The 19,309-nt window shown below is 36.5% G+C and overlaps 2 protein-coding genes across 2 annotated transcripts; one reads left to right on the top strand and one right to left on the bottom strand.

Moving 5' to 3' along the window:
• Positions 1-7,967: 7,967 nt before the first annotated feature.
• On the bottom strand, positions 7,968-10,661 carry LOC100267466 (disease resistance protein RPH8A). Its single transcript, XM_059743019.1, has 2 exons — positions 9,101-10,661; positions 7,968-8,506 (listed from the first exon to the last, which is right to left on the bottom strand). The coding sequence occupies exons 1-2, from the start codon at positions 10,659-10,661 to the stop codon at positions 7,968-7,970; spliced, it is 2,100 nt and encodes a 699-aa protein (XP_059599002.1).
• A 4,304-nt stretch (positions 10,662-14,965) lies between these two features.
• Positions 14,966-15,667, top strand: LOC100855102 (uncharacterized). The gene has a single exon (XM_010662976.1). It carries the CDS (start codon positions 14,966-14,968, stop codon positions 15,665-15,667), a length of 702 nt encoding a protein of 233 aa, XP_010661278.1.
• The last annotated feature ends 3,642 nt before the right edge of the window (positions 15,668-19,309 follow it).

Raw genomic sequence — 19,309 nt, 5'->3', positions numbered from 1 at the left:
TAATTTATATGCTAGCTCATCTAATTAAAACATATTAGAGATAATGAACCCTCATCTACAAACCCAAGAGGTAAAGAAGTTAAAATTTTTAGTAGAGACACAATTAAAAATAACAAACGAAGTATTACAAGAACAAATTCAGAAAGAAAACCAAAACAATATAGATATTTTAAAAGAAATCCAGAAAAGACAAATAAAATCTGTAGAAAAACTAAACACGGTCTTAGGAATTAGAAAAGAAGCTGGAAGACTTTAAGAACTATAATTTGCTAAGAAATAACCTAGATTATATTAAAGAACAATTAGCTAGAGAAGAAAAATTTGTTAGAAAAGAAATAGAACAAATAAAATTAGAACAACAAAATTTAAAAGAAACTTTAGAAAAAATTAACCAAAAAGTAGATAAACTTTTAGAACAAAGAAATATAGTAATATCAGAGGAACAAAAATTAAATAACCTTTTAAAACAATTTGAAAACTTTAATTTAGGAGAAAAACCAATAATTAAAATAGAAAGAAAAATAAATCCTTTTGAACCAAAAAATCTAGCAATAAAACCATGGAAATAGTAGAAGCAATAAACCCTCGAGACAATGTAAAAGAATTTTTTGAAGAAAAATTAAAAAAGGCAGTAAAGGAAGTAACACCTTACAAAAAACAATTAGTTCAAAATTATAAAATAACTAGATTTTTAAATCAACATACTATAAGTTCAATAGGAAATATTGTATATTTAGATTTAGTATCTCCAGAAACAAAACATAAATTATTAAAAAATAAAACCGATAAATATATGCACTTAGGAATAATTTTGATAGGAATAATAGGACTTCATCGTAAAGAAATTGGAGCACTTATAAATATTAACCTTTTAGATACTAGAAACAACACAGTAGGACGAGCTCTTTTAGCTAGTGCAGAAGTTAATATGAACCAAAATTACGCAGTTATTGGTTGTATACCTCAATTTTGTATAGATCTTAAGGAATTCACAGAAAAAATAAAAATAACTGTAAATACTAAAGGTTATGATATGGAAGTAGGAAGTAAAAACCTTAGCATAGCTATAGGATTTATAGGAAAAACTACTAATGCTTTAAGCTTAAAATGTATGATGGAATTCGATGATATAGTAAAAACTTTTGGAAGTAAGACAGTAAATATGATAATAAATTTATGTTTTATAATCAATAAATCAATAATAAATTTATATTTATATATCTTTCAATAATTTTTATGTTGATATTGAAGGATTAAGAAATATAAGTTAAATTTTAAATTTTTGACTTTCGTTTATTTGTATGCTATTAATATTTATTATCTAATTGTTATTAATATTATATGCATGTATCATTAGTAATAGAAATTTTTTGTATCTTTTGATTACATGATATTAATATTTATTATATTATGTCTTTAACAATAAATTCATATTCATATATGGTCAAAATATAAGTTAAATTTTAAATTTATGAGTTTCATTTTAAATTTATTCTAAAATATTTATCAATAATTATTTATATAATTATTTTTATTTTTATTTAATTATTTTACTCCTAAATTTGGGGAAAACGGAATATCTTTAATCTTAAGCTCAAAAAGAGAAGAAGTTGGAAAAATAATTGTGATAAAAGTTAAAATATTTAAAATTATTTAAAGATGATAATTTGTTCGTAAAAAATAAAAAAAACAATGGAAAACTTTCAAAAATAAATTTAAAATATATGATAAGGATGAGAACTAATTAATTAAAAACAAATCCAAATCCTTACCACTTATTAAAAATATCTATAAGTATGAAAATTAAGTTAATTCGAAAGCATATCCAAATTATTACAACTTATTAATTAAAAATTAATATTTAAACATTTACCTTAATACATTATTAACTACAATATATGAATATAAATTTATTATTAATTAATTTATTATAAAAAGTATATAAATATGAATTAAATTATTAAAATGAAGAGTTATTCATTTAATGTAAAACCTTCTATCTAAAAAACTTTTTCTACCCAAATTATCCCTATAAATAAAACTCTTCTACGTAGAAAACCCTTATAAAAAAATGAATTACCTTTTATATATATAAAATAAGTTACATGTGTGGACCCCGCATTTCGGCTTATGCGTTTTCCACTCGATTTTGATTTTGAAAAATTGATTTTATTTGATTAAGAACATGACTTGGAGTTGCCATTTATTTTTGTTTTATTTTTAAAGGGTAAACAAAATAAGAAAGAAAAACCCTAAATGTGACTCCTTGTTTTGGAAAAGGTGGTTTGTGAAAAACCAGATCGGGCTCGAGGGCCAGGTTACTCATCGGGAAGGTACGGTAAAGACCGTAGCACCCCTCTAAGCCCCTAAAGTCGGGTCTCTACTAATACAATGAAACTGACGTGGCAATCAACGAGAAAGTCAATGGATATTCACCCAAATCATGCACAATCTGAGAATCAAAACACGCAATATAGATGGACTAGAAAGGGAGTGGATGCGTACCTCGGCCACAAGCCACAATGCGCTATCAAGAAATGGGATTAGTGCACAATTAATGAATACAAAACATAACTCATACATATTGGAGTGCAAAATGAAGCTCAAGCAAAATACCATAAGCACGATAATTGCCAGTCAAAAAGGGGTCAAACATAAGGCTCCCAACAAAGCCCGATTTATTGTTCATGAGCTAATCTCACAAATCCCGTGTTTTAGAATTATGAAGGAATCACTATTGCTTATGTAAAATCAAGAAGATCAGAAGATTATCTAGGAACTGAAATGTGATTAAAAACTATTCGAAGTGAAAACTGGATTATTAGAGCTTATTTGAAAATTGGAGTATTTGGAATTAAATTTAAAAGATTAGAGCTCCGGTGATTAAATTGAAATTTGTTAAAGAAAATGAGAAACGGACTTTAAGAAATTGAACTGCGGGACCATAGACTTTTGAAAGTGGAATTTGTAATAATGATAGCAATAAGGTTTTGAAAGTTCGAATTAATAATAATAATAATAATAATAATAATAATAATAATAATAATAATAATAATAAGATTTCGAAAGTTAAGTTAATAATAATAATAATGATGAGATTTTGAGAGTTTGGATTAATGATAATAATAATAAGATTTTGAAAGTTGAGTTAATAATAATACTAATATTTTGAGAGTTTGGATTAATGATAATAATAATAATAATAAATAGATTTTGAAAGTTTAGATTAATGATGATAATAATAACAATAAATAAATGTTGGAAGTTTGAATTAATAATAATGATAATGATGAGATTTTGAAAGTTTGAGTTAATAATAATAATAATGATAATAGTTAATAATAATAATAATAATAATAATAATAATAATAATAAGATTTTAAAAGTTTGAATTAATAATAATAATAATAATGAGATTTTGAAAGTTTGAATTAATGTTAATAACAATGATAATGATAATAATAATAACGATAATAGTAATAATAATAATAAATAATAACAACAATAACAATAATAATAATAATAAATAATAACAACAACAACAACAACAACAATAATAATAATAATAATAGTAATAACAATAATAGTAATAGTAATAACCACAACAATAATAGTAATAGTAATAATAATAATAATAATAATAATAATAATAATAATAATCCCTTAATAATAATAATAATAATAATAATAATAATAGGAATTAAAATAATAATTATAATAATAATAAGAGCCAATTTTAAAAAGTGTATGGGCTGATTTTAATTTTAAAAAGTGTATGGGCTGATCTTAAAACGTGTATGGGCCAATCTACCATCAAGCTTGGACTTAGGCTTCACCAAAGCCCATGTCCACTAGCAAAAATCACCTCAACCCATTTATTTGAGAAGACATTGACTTCCATCAGCTTGCTTGGGCTGGGCTCCCACTCAAGCCCAAAACCAACACTATGGGCAAGCCCAAGTCCATCACCAACACAACCTTCCTATCCACCTGGGCATCGTCATCTCCACCAGCAGCGACGTAATGGAGGAGGAAGGGGTGGCGGCTATCTAGCAACATCCATGCAAACGTTGCCGCTGCGGTGGCGGGCGCAACCGCCCATGATGACCGGAGCTGGTCGCTGAACGACGCGTCGCCGATGAAGGCGTCGGAGGCGACGAGGACTATGAGAGCGGAGGTAGTTGAGATGGCGAGGGCAGGAACCACCGCATGCCGCTTCGGATTGGCGTCGATCTTGCTGTGCCGGCGGCGCTAGAGAAGAGATGCATGGAGAGGAGGAGAAAGAGGAAGGGAAAGAGAAAGAGAAAAAAGAGAGAGGAAAGGTGGTGGCATGCATGGCATGGGAAATGGGTATACGGGAGCAAGGATGACACGGGTGGGAGTGGTGATGATGAACTGTGGGTATGATAATGCATGAGCATGGAAGGTGAAAGTGTGAGGATGGAGGGCATGAAACAGAGCGGGTTAGTGAGATAAATGGGTATTCGAAAGGTGGCTATGCATGGTGAAAATGTGGGGAGGTATAGTGGTGTTAAAAAAAAAGGTGATACGCATGGAGGCATGAAAGATGGATATGAGGTGGATGTAAGGATATGTGGGTTTGATAGAGAACGTAGAGAGAGAAAAGGTGGTGGCGGATTCATGGGGTTTGTTGGGTATAGGATGCGTGCATGGAATTAATGGGAAGGGTAATGGGCTGGTTTGATGGGCAGTAAAGGTGGTCATGGTTAGGGAGGTGGTGATGAAAGACAAAGGTGCCATGGCGAGAGTGCTATGATAATCAGCTCCAAGTAGTCTTCCTTTCAGGCACTATTGCATTGAGCTTCTTCTTATACTTGGATCTAGCAGAACATTACCCTAAAGGTGACTTATCTTTCCGCCTCTTCACTATCTCTTCTCTCACAGTTCATACATAGAGCGCAATCCAAGAATAAAGAATAGCCACAACGAGGAAGAGATCATAGAAACAGAGCATGGAAGACAACAGATGAAAATATCTCCAAATGAGGCTTCACTTCATGAATCATAAGTGAGCCTTCCGATTAGGTGAGAATAAACACATAAAAAATAAACATGGGCAGGATTGTGGAGTACTTCACAGTGGAAGCAAAGCATATTAAGATTAACAACATCAAACATGAGTTCAGGATTATGTATCAACAATCAACATGTGGCCTTCATTATCCACCCCAAGTAAACCAACAAACTCTTAGACATAAGTAGGAAACATAGAGGAGTAATAAGAAGCTAGATCAAGCAATAAATTATTTACATTCATACCTCAAAGAACCTCCTTCCAGTAAGGCTCTGTTTAGCTATAAAATCCTTCAATCCTCCTCCAATGCCGACCCAAAACCAACCGACTTACCTTCCTCCAGCTATCCTTTTTCCTCCTTTTCTTATCTCCTCCCCTGTTCCTATCTTCCTTGGCAAGCCACTACTTGCCCTACTGTTCCTCGCATCAGCAGCATGGCCCTCCAATCACCAACATGGCCCCTGCCATCTTGACTTGCTGCACATCCCATCTCTCGTAGCTGCTTTCATGCCGAAAGGGGTCCCCCCACTTGCCTAGGGTGCTGCCAGCTGCTGGTGATGAGGAGGCCCCCTTCCAATGTCATAAAAAAAAAACTAAAGGTCCCCCGGCTCTAGAAAGAGGGGTCTACACATGTCTTTTTTATTTCTTTAATTTGTTTGTTTTCCACCATAATGGTCATTATTCTGTCCTCAATTTTTATATTTATAAATTTATAAATAAGTAAAAATCCATTAACCAGTTTGCTTGCAAAAATAATATTAAATTTCCATTTTTTAACAAATCCAACAATTATCCTATAAGTAAACTCTTTCATACCATAACTTCCCTTATTATTTCTTATAATTATTAATATTAGATCAAAATCATTATGCTTCCAAGTTTAATTATCTTATCTAACCATTCACCTTCCAATCTTTTATCTATAAGTTATCATTAAGTTATTCTAAATTGTTCCTATTGTTTGAATATTAAAAAATTAAATTAAATTAAATTACAAGATTGAATCCATTCACTTACATAAATTTTTGTTCTTCATTTTTAAGTTGCATGCTACGAATTGTCATTGTTTAAATTTTCAGAGTTGATTTGAGTTTGAACTATTTATCTTGCAATGCTTTTAATGTTTGGGCATGTGCGGTTAGTGTTTTCAAAATTTGTTTTTTGTTTTTGAGAACAAAAAATCACAAAAAAAAAAAAAAAGTTTGATAAGAGAATGTTTTCTGTTCTCAAGTGTTCTTCCTATTTTCTAAAGCTTAGATTTTAGATAACAAAAAAAAAAAAATTGGTATTCTTTGTGTTTTTGCCACTGTTCTAAGAACAAAAAAATAAAAAAAAATTAGAATGATTTTCATGTTTTCAATGAGTGTTCTAGTGTGTTCTTTGTGCATTCTCGCCTCTTCTTTGCACTAAGGCAAAATTCTTTGCACTATGAGGGAAAATTGAAAAAAAAAAAAAATTAGGGATGAAAATGGGAAAATCGGTCTCACAAAAATTCAACATTATCCGGATTTTTTTTTTTGGTCATTTCCATTTCAATATATATATATATATATATATATATATATATATATATATATATATATATATATATTTTATTTCAGGATTTTATCATATTTCAAAGCCAAAACCTCCATAAATTCTAGGATTTTCCAAAAACCAAACAAAACATAAACAAGAACACAAAAAAGACTAAGAATGCAAAAAATAAAAAAGAATAATTAAAAAATAAAAAAATAAAACCTGAAACCTTACCAAGAATCTCTGCAACAACCACATGTCTGAATTTTGGCCTTAATGAATAATGTTTTGATTTTAGAAGAGAAAAATAGTTTACCTGAATAAAAGTTTGGATGTTGAAAGAGGAACAAGAGGAGACAAAGAACCGAATAGAGAACAAGGAGATATAGAGGAGGGAAAGAAATGAAAAGGTAATTGATCTTGGTTTTCGTCCCAATATGTTATATATATATATAGTATAAAGATTAATAAATTTTTATAAATAAATTAATTTGATTTACTTTAAGAATTTTTTATCTTTTATATAATAATTTAATATAAAATATAAAATTTAATTTTAAATAAAATTATAAATATTTAAAAAATTATCATAAATATATCATTATTAGCTAATTTTTATATTATTAATTATATTCAAAATAGAAAAAATAGATCATAAGTTTCCAAGTATAATGCATTATTGTTTGATATCATAAATTTTATCTTCATAAAATCCAATCATTGATATTTACCAATTTATGATATTTTAATTGGATAATTTACTAATTATTGAAATCAAACATATTATAAAGTAATATTTTGTTTAAAAAAATTAAAACTGATGCAAAAAAAAAAATTCAAAATAGAACATTTTTTATTTTTAATGAAATGTAAATGTAAAAATTATTTATAGATTTATAACATCAAATTAATTAAAGAAAATACCCAACTTAAAAAAAAAATTCAACAATAACAACTTCCAAACAAGTTTTTTTGTTTTATTTGTTGTTAAAAGTTATTTTTATTAACTCAATCAAACATGTTTTTTTTTTGTTTTTAAGAATAAAAATTATTTTTTAGAATTTAATTTTCAAACATAATTTTGTTTATCAAAACATCAAAAAATTATTCTTAAAAACTGATTTCAAAAACACTTCCCAACCTTTTAGAAGGGTACGGGCTTCTACTCTTGCATGTATTCTGTTGGTTTTCTCTTATTAAAACTCCAGTGAGGTTCAATTATAAACTGACTGATCACTTTATTTGAAAACGTGGAAGCATCTTACGCAAACACGTATGTTTCACAAAAGCAGAAAAAACAAGGAAAAAGACGAGCTTAGACAAGTAGAGAAAGATTTGTTGCATTGGAAATGCTCTTCAATACAGTCCAAGCATTTCCTGGTAGCGCTTTATGAAACTTCTCCTGAGCCAGCCTTCAAGATGCCGTACGCCTCCACCCGTGTATTGAGGTGGCGAGGCAGATCTTCTCCAGATCTCCTTCTATCCGAGAAAGCTCATCCATTAACTCAGGAGACAAATCATACAACTTTAGGTGCTGCAAATTTTTTCGTTGCAGCAATCCATGGGAAAGCCTTTTCATTTTAGGGCAAGCATCAATTACTAAATCCTTCAGATCAGGCATTGCCCCTTCCTCCGCAATCAATTCTTCTAATTCTTTCAAACCCCAGAGCCTAAGGGTTTCGAGTTGCTGGAATCCTCCAGAAGTACAGACCATCTTCTTTAACATAGAGGAACAAAGGGATAATCTGAGAAATCTCAAGTTTGGCAGCTTCTCTAGGGTCACCATTGGGTTTTGCTCTGCATTCCGATATCGCAATTCCAAGGAGATGAGGTTTGGAGGGTAGAATTCAATTTCATCAGGGAACCTTTCGAGCCTTCCATTTAAACTTAGATGGTAAAGGTAGGTGTGGTCTGAGAAAGGCATAAGGTGCGGCATGGTTAACATTTCCTCTCCTAAAGTATACAAACGCAAGGATTGAAGAGCAGTTAGCTTTTTTACTGACTCGGAAAATCCCTGGTTCTTTGTTTGTGCGATTTCGGTCCATACAATTGTCAGTTCTCTAAGCTCAATTAATTTTCCCAAGCCTTCACCACAGCACCAACTGCCTGCTCTTAAACATAACGATTGGAGGTTTGTTAGGTGACCAACACTCAAAGGGCCATTCCTGAACTTATCTATCACTGACTGGCTTGAAACCACTCCACGACAGTATAGATGTCTCAAATGGTGCAATTTCCAAATGGTAGAAGGAATTATTTCAATTAAAGTGCTTCGAAAGTCTAGGGTTTGTAGATTTGTAAGACGACCTATGGACGATGGAAGCCTTTTTATGCGGGTTCTCCTTAAGCACAGGTACTTAAGGTGGATAAGTTCTCCTATGCCTTCTGGGATGGTATTGATAGTCATGCCTTCTAGGTCCAGTACAGTGAGCAATTTGACACGCCTGTGTAAAGATCTCAAACTGTTTTTTTGGAAGCATACAGAAAAACAAATGAAAGATCGGAGACTACGTGAAGTATGCAAGTGTTTAGAATTAGTCTTCTTACCTTGATGAATGGTTAGTCGACGAACACTCACAGGGGATGTAGAATCAATGCTTTCATATCCCTCGAAAAATTTTGTATCTTTGGCCTCAGAAATGGCAAGGTCTCGAAGCAGATCGTGCATGCGACAGGACATCACTCTTCCATCGAAACTCCTGGCAGCCACTTGAATCATGCTTCTATGTACCAATTCCTGTAAGTGATCTTCCGCGACGTCTTCCGCTATTTCTACTCCTCTTCTTTGTATAAACCCTTCTGCAACCCACAAGCGGATCAACTTATCTGTCCAGATTTCTGAGTCTTCTGGGAAAAGACCACAGTAAAGGAAACAGGACTTCAAGTAATACGGCATATCATTGTAGCTTAAAGCAAGGACCCCCAAACATGAGTCTGGACCTTGATTTAGGTGCCAAGTCAGGCTGTCCAGTACTTTTTGCCAGGAGAGCGGTGTCTTTTCTTTTCTTGATAGAAGGCCTCCCAAGACCACAATTGCAAGGGGCAAACCCCCACAATTTGCTACAATTTTCTTTCCCAACTCTTCCAATTCTCTGGGGCAAACAGCATTTGCACTCCCAGCCAGAAAAATTTTCTTGAGAAAGAGCTCCCAGCTCTCTTCTTCAGTCAGAAAAGAAAGTTCATGGGGAATGGCTTGTGGATCAGCATAAAAACCAATCTCTTTATTGCGTGAGGTGATCAACACCCTGCTGCCATTCACCGAGTCAGGAAAATACAAGCCCAGCCTATCCCAAGCTTCATTTCTCCACATATCGTCCAAAACTATCAAGTACTTCTTGGTAGTCAGGTAATCACGAAGCCTATCCCCCAACTCGCTCTCGTCCATTTTACTCCTTTCCTCTTCGGAGAGAATCCTAACACAAACAGCAACGCCTAGCAAAAGCTCCCTGATTGTATACTCTTGAGAGACATAAATCCAAGCATGACAATCAAAGCATTGCCGGACATCATTATCATTATAGACTTTCTTAGCCAGGGTAGTCTTTCCCAAGCCACCCATGCCCACGATGGACACCACAGCTCTCCGCATCTCTCCATTAAGCAGATTTTGCTTAACGCTTTTTGCATCCTCTTGAATTCCCACCACGTTGACTTCAACAATCGGAGCCCTCTTCTCTTTATGTGGCACAGCTTCGTTGGACGAGCTTGCAGCTGGTAAGGTTTCGACACCGTACCTTGATTTGTTAGCCATGATCTTCTCAATCTTGATATTGATCTCTCTGATTCGAGACTCGAGCTTGTGAACAAATCGTAACTTAAGGAACTGGAGGCATTTGAGACTTCCTTGCTGTTGGTGATTCATCTCGAACATGAACCTGTCGATGACATCTTCGGCGTCATAGGTTACGTCCCTGATCTGACTCACCCAGAGCTTGATTCTTGGATCATATCTGCGCTTCGCATCCGCGTCTTTGAGAAAAAGGCGCATCCATTCGAGCTCGCTACTCAACAGCTTCACCTGCTCTTCCACTCTGCTGAGTAGAAATGCTTCCTTGGAAAGCAGGTCAGTTAACTTCTCTAGAAAAACGGTGACAATACTTTCAGCCATTAATTGTTTTCACAGTTGTTGCTGATCAACTGACAACCAGGTTTGTTGCTTTTAAATCCAGCTAGGTTCCCAGTTTCAAGGCAATTTCCGGGCAAATGGGAAATCACTTTCCAGGCAATTTTAGTTTGAAAACAAACGTATTGCTTTCTATCTTTTCAAAAAGAAAATAAAAAGAAAAATGGTGCACTAAATAGTTCCATTTTTCCACCATCCAAACAATTTAATGTGGTAGGTCAGGTGGGCCCACTTGACCTACCTTTTCAAACATTATATCTTTCATTCCATTTATCTGCACATTCACGATCATATACCTACGTACATCTTCATGTGCCTCGCGCGTGCTTTCTACTAGTAATTTTTAAAAGTGTAACTTCAATCCCGATTGACAAGGTCTCTCCATTGTGTGACAAAGGGAGAGACAATTGTCTCTCTTTTTTCATTTTAACTTTTCTATATATATATATATATATATATTATAATTTTTATCTTTTATTTGTTAATATATATTAATAAAATAATTTTAACTTATTTTTGTTAATTCTATTTTATTTTTAATATTATAAATATAAAATAAAATTCATGATATGTATTTCACATTTTATGTATAATATTTCATGCAATGATGTTTTATGTTTAGAATTTATCTATCCAATCCTAATTTTATAGGATTATTTTAGATTTATACTTTTTCTAAATTTTATTCTTAAAAATTAAATACAGTTAATTTAGCTAAACAACTAATTTTAAAAACAAAAAAACAAATCAACATTTCTTTTGAAACCATTCCACCTTTATTTCAAACTAATTGATCAATAGTGCTAACCTATCACCATGTTTATATAAAACACAATAAAGAATCACTCATCCCTCAACAAGAACCAGAATGGGAAATGACTCATTCGAATGAATTTTCAGAATTTTTTACTCACTTTAGAGCCTTTCAAATTTATGATCTTAAACCAACCTGAAATAAATTATTTCATCTCATTGTAGAAACAAAAACCATGTCTATATAGAGAAACAAACCTTTAGAACAAATTATTGTTCCGAAACCTTTCATTACTTCTGAAGAACAAGATTTTATAATCAAACTCGATGTAGAGTTACTCGAACCATCTTCTTACCTCAGCGATGATGCATCATTTTGGGAAAACCTTAACGACAAAAGTTATTTTAATCTACAAAATGCAATGGAACGTTGATGTTAGCAATGACAACATTGAAGCACGAAATATGTCTTCAACTACAAGAATTTAATACAACAATAGAAGTCCATAATCAATAAAGCCACGTATACTGCATGTGATAAAAAAGAAGAAAGAGATAAGGAAGAAGCCACTAGATGGATGGTAAAGAAGAAGAAAAGTCAAATCTTACCTTCTTTACATTTATTGTTAACTGAACATTTGAAAACTTTGTAAATATTTTTGTTGTAAATTGACAGAGCAAGCAAGCGAGCAATCAAAAAGCAATCAATAGAGAGATCAAGAGAAAAACAATCAATTGTATCTTCAACTTGTAAATTTCTATATTCAACAATAAAAAGTAAGAAATTTTTATTAAATTTCTATTCTCATTTTATTTGCAATTTAGTTTATTTTTTTCTTTTTTTTCACCCTTATGGGATAAAAGGGTAAATAAATAAAGTAAGGAAATAAAAATTATTTGAATTATAATTTTATTTTTATTAATTAATATCTATATATATATAATGTTTCCATCAAATTTTTTTTTAAAAAATGGGGTTATTGAGAAAGTTTTTGGTGTAAAATCAGAAAGCAACAGCCAGGTTTGTTGCTTTTAAATCCAACTGAGTTCCTAGTTTCAAGGCAATTTCTGAGCAAATGGGAAATCACTTTCTAGGCAATTTCAGTTTCAATTTCCACTTTCCAAACAATTTAATGTGGTAGGTCAAGTGGGCCCACTTGACCTGACTTACCTCCGTTTTCTATACGGTTCCATTTTGTCAATTATGAAAAAAATAAACTACCTAAATTCTAAAAATAAATTACTTTTAATAAAAAGTAAAAAAAAAAAAAACAAACTCCACCTAACTCTACCTCTATTTTTTTTACCTTACTTTGCATCAAAGACATTTATCTCGTTTCTATGCAATTCATTTGCTGAAGGAGTGAATCGGTCAAGGAAGGCTCCTTCTTTCACTCAAAGATGAAAGTGTGATTCCATACAATCTCATTTGGGTAATTACGATGGGGGACCAATTGACTTGACTCAGAGCTTAGCTTGTTATAGGTTGCAATGAAGATCTTGACTAAAGCGGCGTACATAACCCGGAGGTAGCAGTAAGCCAGTAACTCATTGATGGATAATTATTTGCTATCTCCTTTGCGCCACTCCTAGCTATAGGAAAAACCCTATAAAATAAAATATTATTCTTGAATCAAAAGGAATTATTAATTTATCAATAAATCAATAATTTATTAATTTAGTTATATATATTACAAAAAAATAAAGATAAAATTGAGTTAGTTTAGGTGCAAAGAAAAGAAATAAATTTCAATGTATATTTTGAGAAAGTTTGTATTATGAAATCTTTTGTTTTTTTTCCACATATTTCATTAGTTATTAATTTATATTTTATTGGACTTTGAAGAATTTCGAAAAAACTATTATCTTATATATTTAATGAGATTATTAATTTAATACATTAACGTGAGTTGGACAATGTAGGGACCACCCCTAAAAGCCCACGTGGCAACCCCGCACAGCACCCCTCCAGGGGACACGTGGCACATCAACTCCCTATCCGAATTCCCTTCAAGGGGCGTATGACACTCTCAAACCCACGGTCCGGACGACCCCCTCTCTTGTCTGGATATGTTGTCCGGACCTAGCGTTAGCAACTTAATCAAAAGCCTTGGCCGTGAAACGCGGGCCATCCTGTCCTACACTACCAGAAGCACTTTCGACGGGACCATACTGAGTCACCTCAGACAACCTGTCACAGCCCGCATTCCATCGCCTGTAGAGCGAAAGGACAGGAATGACGGCAAGCCATCCCCTCCACAATATCTGACAGCCGCTTATAGGACAATGATGACTCAGCACCATCATGACAAGCCAAAAAGTCTTCCCACCATTAAAAGGGACAGAGCTTCTGACACTATAAAAGAGCCTTCATGTGAGCAGAGAAGGTAAGCTTTCTTACTTAATAAAAAGGGAAGATTGATTATCATAGAGAAGGCTAACAAAACCATCGGAGGGTGTGTCCGGACAACTTGTCAAGACGTCTTTTGCAAGTTGATTGAGGCAGGAATCATCTTCAGTTGAAAGGGAGCATCCATCTGGCTACTGTGAGGACCCCGGGTGACGCGAGGCTCCAACATTGGCGCTGTCTGTGGGAAGTTGCTCAATCAACGACAAAGATGTCCACACCTTCCAAGAGTCGTTCGTCAGCTAGAGAAGAAGAAGGCTATTTCGAATGGCGCGAGACCATGGAAAGGCGACAGTTGGAGAGCGAACGAAAAATGCAAGCTCTCTTCCAGGAAACGACGAGACTAAGAGAAGAAAACGCGGTGTTACGCATCCAGGTTTCATCATCGGGGCCCCTTCGTGACCAACGCCCAAGAGGTTAGGGGGTAAACTCTAGGCTTGATCCAGAATCGGTATATCCCGGAACTGTAGGGGTCGTCCCTGATATGTGCAATGAGCGATCTCAGGAACGACCCATGCCCACATATCCTGCTTCCCAAGATGAAAGCTCAGACTCTACCCGTCTCTCATCAAAGAGACAGCGTGATAAAAGGCCCCAATTGTAAGACGCAATGCGCGTGAGGTTATGACCGCATGAGCCTGGTAAGGAGAGGTCGTCGGTGGCCGCAACCTAGGAAGCATATCCCGACCCCCCAGTCGCACCCACTGTTCAGAATAACCCCCCACACCAAGCGGTACGACAAGTTGGAAGGAACTCATCAAATGAACCACCCCCAGGTTCCATTAGTAAGAGGCTGGATGACATGCTCTCCATGCCTTTTAGCTCACGTATTATCCATTAGGATCCCCCAAGGGGATTCCTCGTGCCAAAATTTTCTTCATATGACACGTCTAGTGATCCATTCGACCATATCATGCATTACCGAAAACTCATGACTCTCAACATAGGGAATGATGTGTTGTTGTGCAAAGTATTCCCCGCCAGCTTACAAGGCCAAGCTCTTTCGTGGTTTCACAGACTCCCCTCGAACTTTGTTGATAACTTCCGGGACCTATCAGAAGCTTTTGTGGGACGATACTGGTGCTCCGCCCGGCATAAATAAAACATCAGCACCCTACAAAACATAAAAATGCAGGAGAATGAGTCCTTGAGAGAATTCGTGAAACGATTTGGTCAGGTTGTGTTGCAAGTAGAGGCCTATAGCATGGATGCTGTCCTCCAAATCTTCAAACAAAGCATATGCCCAAGTACCCCATTCTTTGAAGCACTCGCTAAAAAGCTTCTCACGACGATGGATGACTTGTTCCGGCGTGCAAGCAAATACTCAACGCTGGAAGATGATGTGCGTGTAGCCACCCAGCAAATTTTGGTCATCGGACAAACATCCAGAAGCGACGCGGAAAGAAGTTCCAAACCTTCGAACCAGCCTAGGACGTCTGATCGAAGGCAGGGGGAGCAAAGTCGCCCGGAGCTGCCGCCTCTTACTCTCCTTACTATGTCATATGAGAAGCTCCTTTTTATGATACAAGACCTGTCCGACTTCAGGTGGCCCAGACCCATCAAAACGGACCCAGCCAAGAGAGATCATAGCAAGATGTGTGCTTACCACAAAGAGCATGGTCATACTACGGAGCGATGCAAGAGTCTCCATTACTTGGTAGAAAAGCTCATAAAAGCAGGACATTTGAAGCAATACCTCCTCTCAGAAGCTTGGGTTAGAGATACTTCCCGGAGCCGCGATTCTGGGACCTTTAGGGCCCCAACCGCCCCTAAGGCCGTCATCAATTACATCCACAGAGGACCACTAGATGAGGAGTACAACTCCAAATGAAAGAGGCAGAGGTTGCTGCGAGCAGCGTCGGTGCATGAGCGCGTCAATTCCATCCTGCCCAATTTAACTACCAGGAGTGTTCGCCCGATAGACGGGACAATCGTTTTCCCCCCAATAGATCTCACACGAATATTACAACCACATCGTGACGCCCTCATCCTATCCTTAGGGATGGAGGACTTTGATGTGAGACGGATCCTAATTGACCCAGGCAGTTCGACCGATCTCTTACAAGCATCAGTAATCAAGCAGATGAGACTCGAGCTATCCGGCTTAGAAAATCCTACGCGGATCTTGTCGGGATTCAATGGAGCGGCAACCACCTCCCTTGGAGACGTTGTGCTACCAGTCCAAGCAGGCCCATTCACTCTTAACGTATAATTTTCAGTGGTAGAAGATTTGTCCCCCTTTAACGCCATCTTGGGACGCACGTGCCTGCACTACATGAAAGTCATCCCTTCCACATACCATCAGATGGTAAGCTTTCTCACTGAGGACAGACAAATCGATCTATATGGCAATCAGTTGGCCGCTAGCCAGTGCTATCAGATAGCGCGAGAAGTCGGATCCAGCAAAGATGGCTAGTCCCTCCCCAAACCCACCAACATGCCAAACCAATAGCAATTACTGAACCCGGCGGATAAAGATCCCCCAATGGTAGATCCTTGCGGCCAATCCAAATCTCGAAGGAAAACACTCATCTCACACATATCAGCTCCCTCTTGACACCTGAAGAGGCCCGGGATATCTAGGACACCCTCCGACAAAGCCACAACGTCTTTGCGTGGGCGCAGTTCGACATGACGAGAATCCATCCTTCAGTCACCTCCCATCGGCTTAACATCTTGCCTTCATCAAGACCCGTCTGGCAGAAGGTTAGGCGGTTCCACCCGGATAGGCAAAAAATTATTCGGGACGAGGTTGACAATTTGTTAGAAGCCAGATTTATTAGAGAAGTGGAGTATCCGGATTGACTGGCGAATGTAGTGGTGGTCCCCAAAAAGGAGGGGAAATGGTGAGTATGCGTCGATTATACCAACCTCAACAATGCATGCCCAAAAGACAGTTTCCCTTTACCGCGAATAGATCAAATCGTGGACTCCACTGTCGAGCAAGGAATGCTCTCCTTCTTAGATGCCTTCTCCGGATACCACCAAATCCCCATGGCCCTTACCGACGAAGAAAAGACAGCCTTTATAACTCCACATGGGCTTTATTGTTATAAAGTCATGCCATTCGAACTCAAAAATGCCGGTGCCACCTATCAGAGACTGATGACAAAGATCTTCAAACCCCTGGTTGGCCGCACAGTGGAAGTATACATTGATGATATAGTGGTTAAAAGTAAAACCCGAGAAGAGCATGCACACCACTTACAAAAAGTCTTCCACCTACTAAGGAGGTAGGCATGAAGTTGAATCCATCCAAATGTGCTTTCGGTGTGAGTGCTGGGAAATTCTTGGGGTTCATGGTCAGCCAAAGAGGAATAGAAGTCAACCTTGACCAAATTAAGGCAGTCATGGAAACACCACCCCCCAAGAACAAAAAAAGGTTGCAACGCCTCACAGGCAAGCTCGTCGCACTGGGACGTTTCATAGCCTGATTCATTGACGAATTGCGACCCTTCTTCTTAGTATTACAGAAAACCGACACAACTGGATGGACGAATAGTTGTCAAAGCGCTTTCGAAAATATCAAACACTACCTAACGCAACCACCCATCCTGAGCAGTCCCCTCCCCGGAGAAAAATTGTATATGTATTTGGCTGTGTCAGATTGGGTAGTTAGCACTATTCTGTTTCGTTGCCCTACACATAGGGAGAAGAAACCTATTTATTATGTCAGCAGAGCATTGGCCGATGTAGAAACAAGGTATTCAAAGATAGAGCAAACAACCTTAGCCTTGTGAAGTGCCGCCCAGAAACTTCGCCCCTACTTCCAAGCCCACCCGGTAGTCATACTTATCAACCAGCCCCTTCACAACATCCTGCACAAGTCGGATCTGTTCGGAAGAATGCTCCAATGGGCCATAGAATTAAGTGAGTATGAGATCAAATACCAACTGAGATTGTCTATGAAAGGACAGGTAATGGCCGACTTTGTGGTAGAGTCCTCCCAAAAACCTGTTCGAGACGAGGAACCGCACAAAGAAGAGTGGTGGACCTTGCGGGTTGACGGAGCCTCTCGATCACCGGGATCCGTAATAGGACTTTTACTGCAATCCTCAACAGGTGAACAACTGGAGCAAGCTATACGGCTGGGGTTCTCCGCATCAAACAATGAAGCAGAATATGAAGCCATCTTGTCCGAACTAGATCTCGCCCTCGCACTATCTGTCTCCAAGCTCCGAGTCTACAACAATTCTCAACACGTGCAAGAGGAATACGGAGCCAAGGACGAACGAATGGCGCGATATCTAACAAAAGTGAGAGACACCTTGCAATGGTTAAGCGAATAGACCATAGAAAAAATCCCACGAGTTGATAACGTACGTGTTGACGCCTTGGCAAGAATAGCTACTTCCCTGCCCATCAAAGAGGCCATATTATTTCCTATATATGTGCAGACTGATCCCTCCATCATAGAAACATCCACTTGCAATACTATTGAGGAAAGCCAGGAAGAGGGCCAAGAGTGGACGGAAGTCATAGCAGGATACCTCCAGACAGGATCTCTACCTGATGAACCCAAGCAGGTGTATAAGATCCGGGTACAAGCTGCTCGTTTCGCTCTGATCGGGGAGCACCTTTACAAACGATCTTTTATAGGCCCCTACCTCAGGTGCCTAGACCGCTCAGAGTCTCAATACATATTAGCTGAGTTAGATGAGGGTGTATGCGGCAATCACCCCGGAGGACAATCTTTGGCGCATCGAGTGCACTCGTAGGGCTACTATTGGCCCACTATGAAGAGAGACGTTGCGGCTTATATCAAGAAGTGTGACAAATGCCAAAGGCATGCTGTAGACCCTTAATTTTGTCCTTTTAGCATATGTCTTTAAAATTCGTTTTTAGTGCTCCACAGTAGTTCCTTGGTGGCCCAGTACTACTCACCACTTACTTTTTTCTGAGTCACCTTGAAGACTTTGGTTGAGGGATTATTTGATCCCTTATTGTGACCCTTGGCGGCTAACTTAGACTTAGGCTTTTCTTGTTTTTTTTTTAGGATAGCTTTTAGATACACTTGGCCCATTAGGCACCACCCTAGGCCCACTTAGTCTCATCATAGGCCCGTTTAGGTATACTAGGTCTATTAAGATTTTTTTTAGCGTGACTTATATGACTTGCGTGTTTGCATGGCTCATAGGGCCCATTTTTTGTTATTTTGTTTATTTTCATTTTATTTTATTTTATTTTCCTCTTTATATTATTTTCCTTAACTTATTTATTTATTTATTATTTTTACCATTTTCTAATTTATTTACTTATTTATCTATTCATGCAATTATTTAACTTCTAAAATTTCATGTTTTTATAAGGAAACTTATCATTGGAGTTTAAGGAAAGTGGGACTCTCCTTGGAAGGTTTTGGAGGAGAATTTAAAGTTGGGAAGATTGCTTTTGAATTGGAATATTTAAAAAAAGGATAAGGAGAAAAGAAGAGGGAATATAGGAGATTTGGCCTTTTTTTTAGGGAGATTGA

Source organism: Vitis vinifera, chromosome 15, assembly GCF_030704535.1.
Source record: "Vitis vinifera cultivar Pinot Noir 40024 chromosome 15, ASM3070453v1".
NCBI lineage: Eukaryota > Viridiplantae > Streptophyta > Magnoliopsida > Vitales > Vitaceae > Vitis > Vitis vinifera.
The sequence above is the reverse complement of the archived record's forward strand: the minus strand, read 5'-3'. Positions and strand labels throughout refer to the sequence as shown.

What these genes read in the sequence shown, in the direction of transcription:
- LOC100267466 (XM_059743019.1), bottom strand. Translation starts at nt 10,661, where the DNA reads ATGGCTGAAAGTATTGTCACCGTTTTTCTAGAGAAGTTAACTGACCTG. An exon ending in TCGACTAACCATTCATCAAG is followed by an intron (nt 8,507 to 9,100) that starts GTAAGAAGACTA and finishes TGTATACTTTAG; the next exon opens with GAGAGGAAATGTTAACCATG.
- LOC100855102 (XM_010662976.1), top strand. Translation starts at nt 14,966, where the DNA reads ATGCAGGAGAATGAGTCCTTGAGAGAATTCGTGAAACGATTTGGTCAG.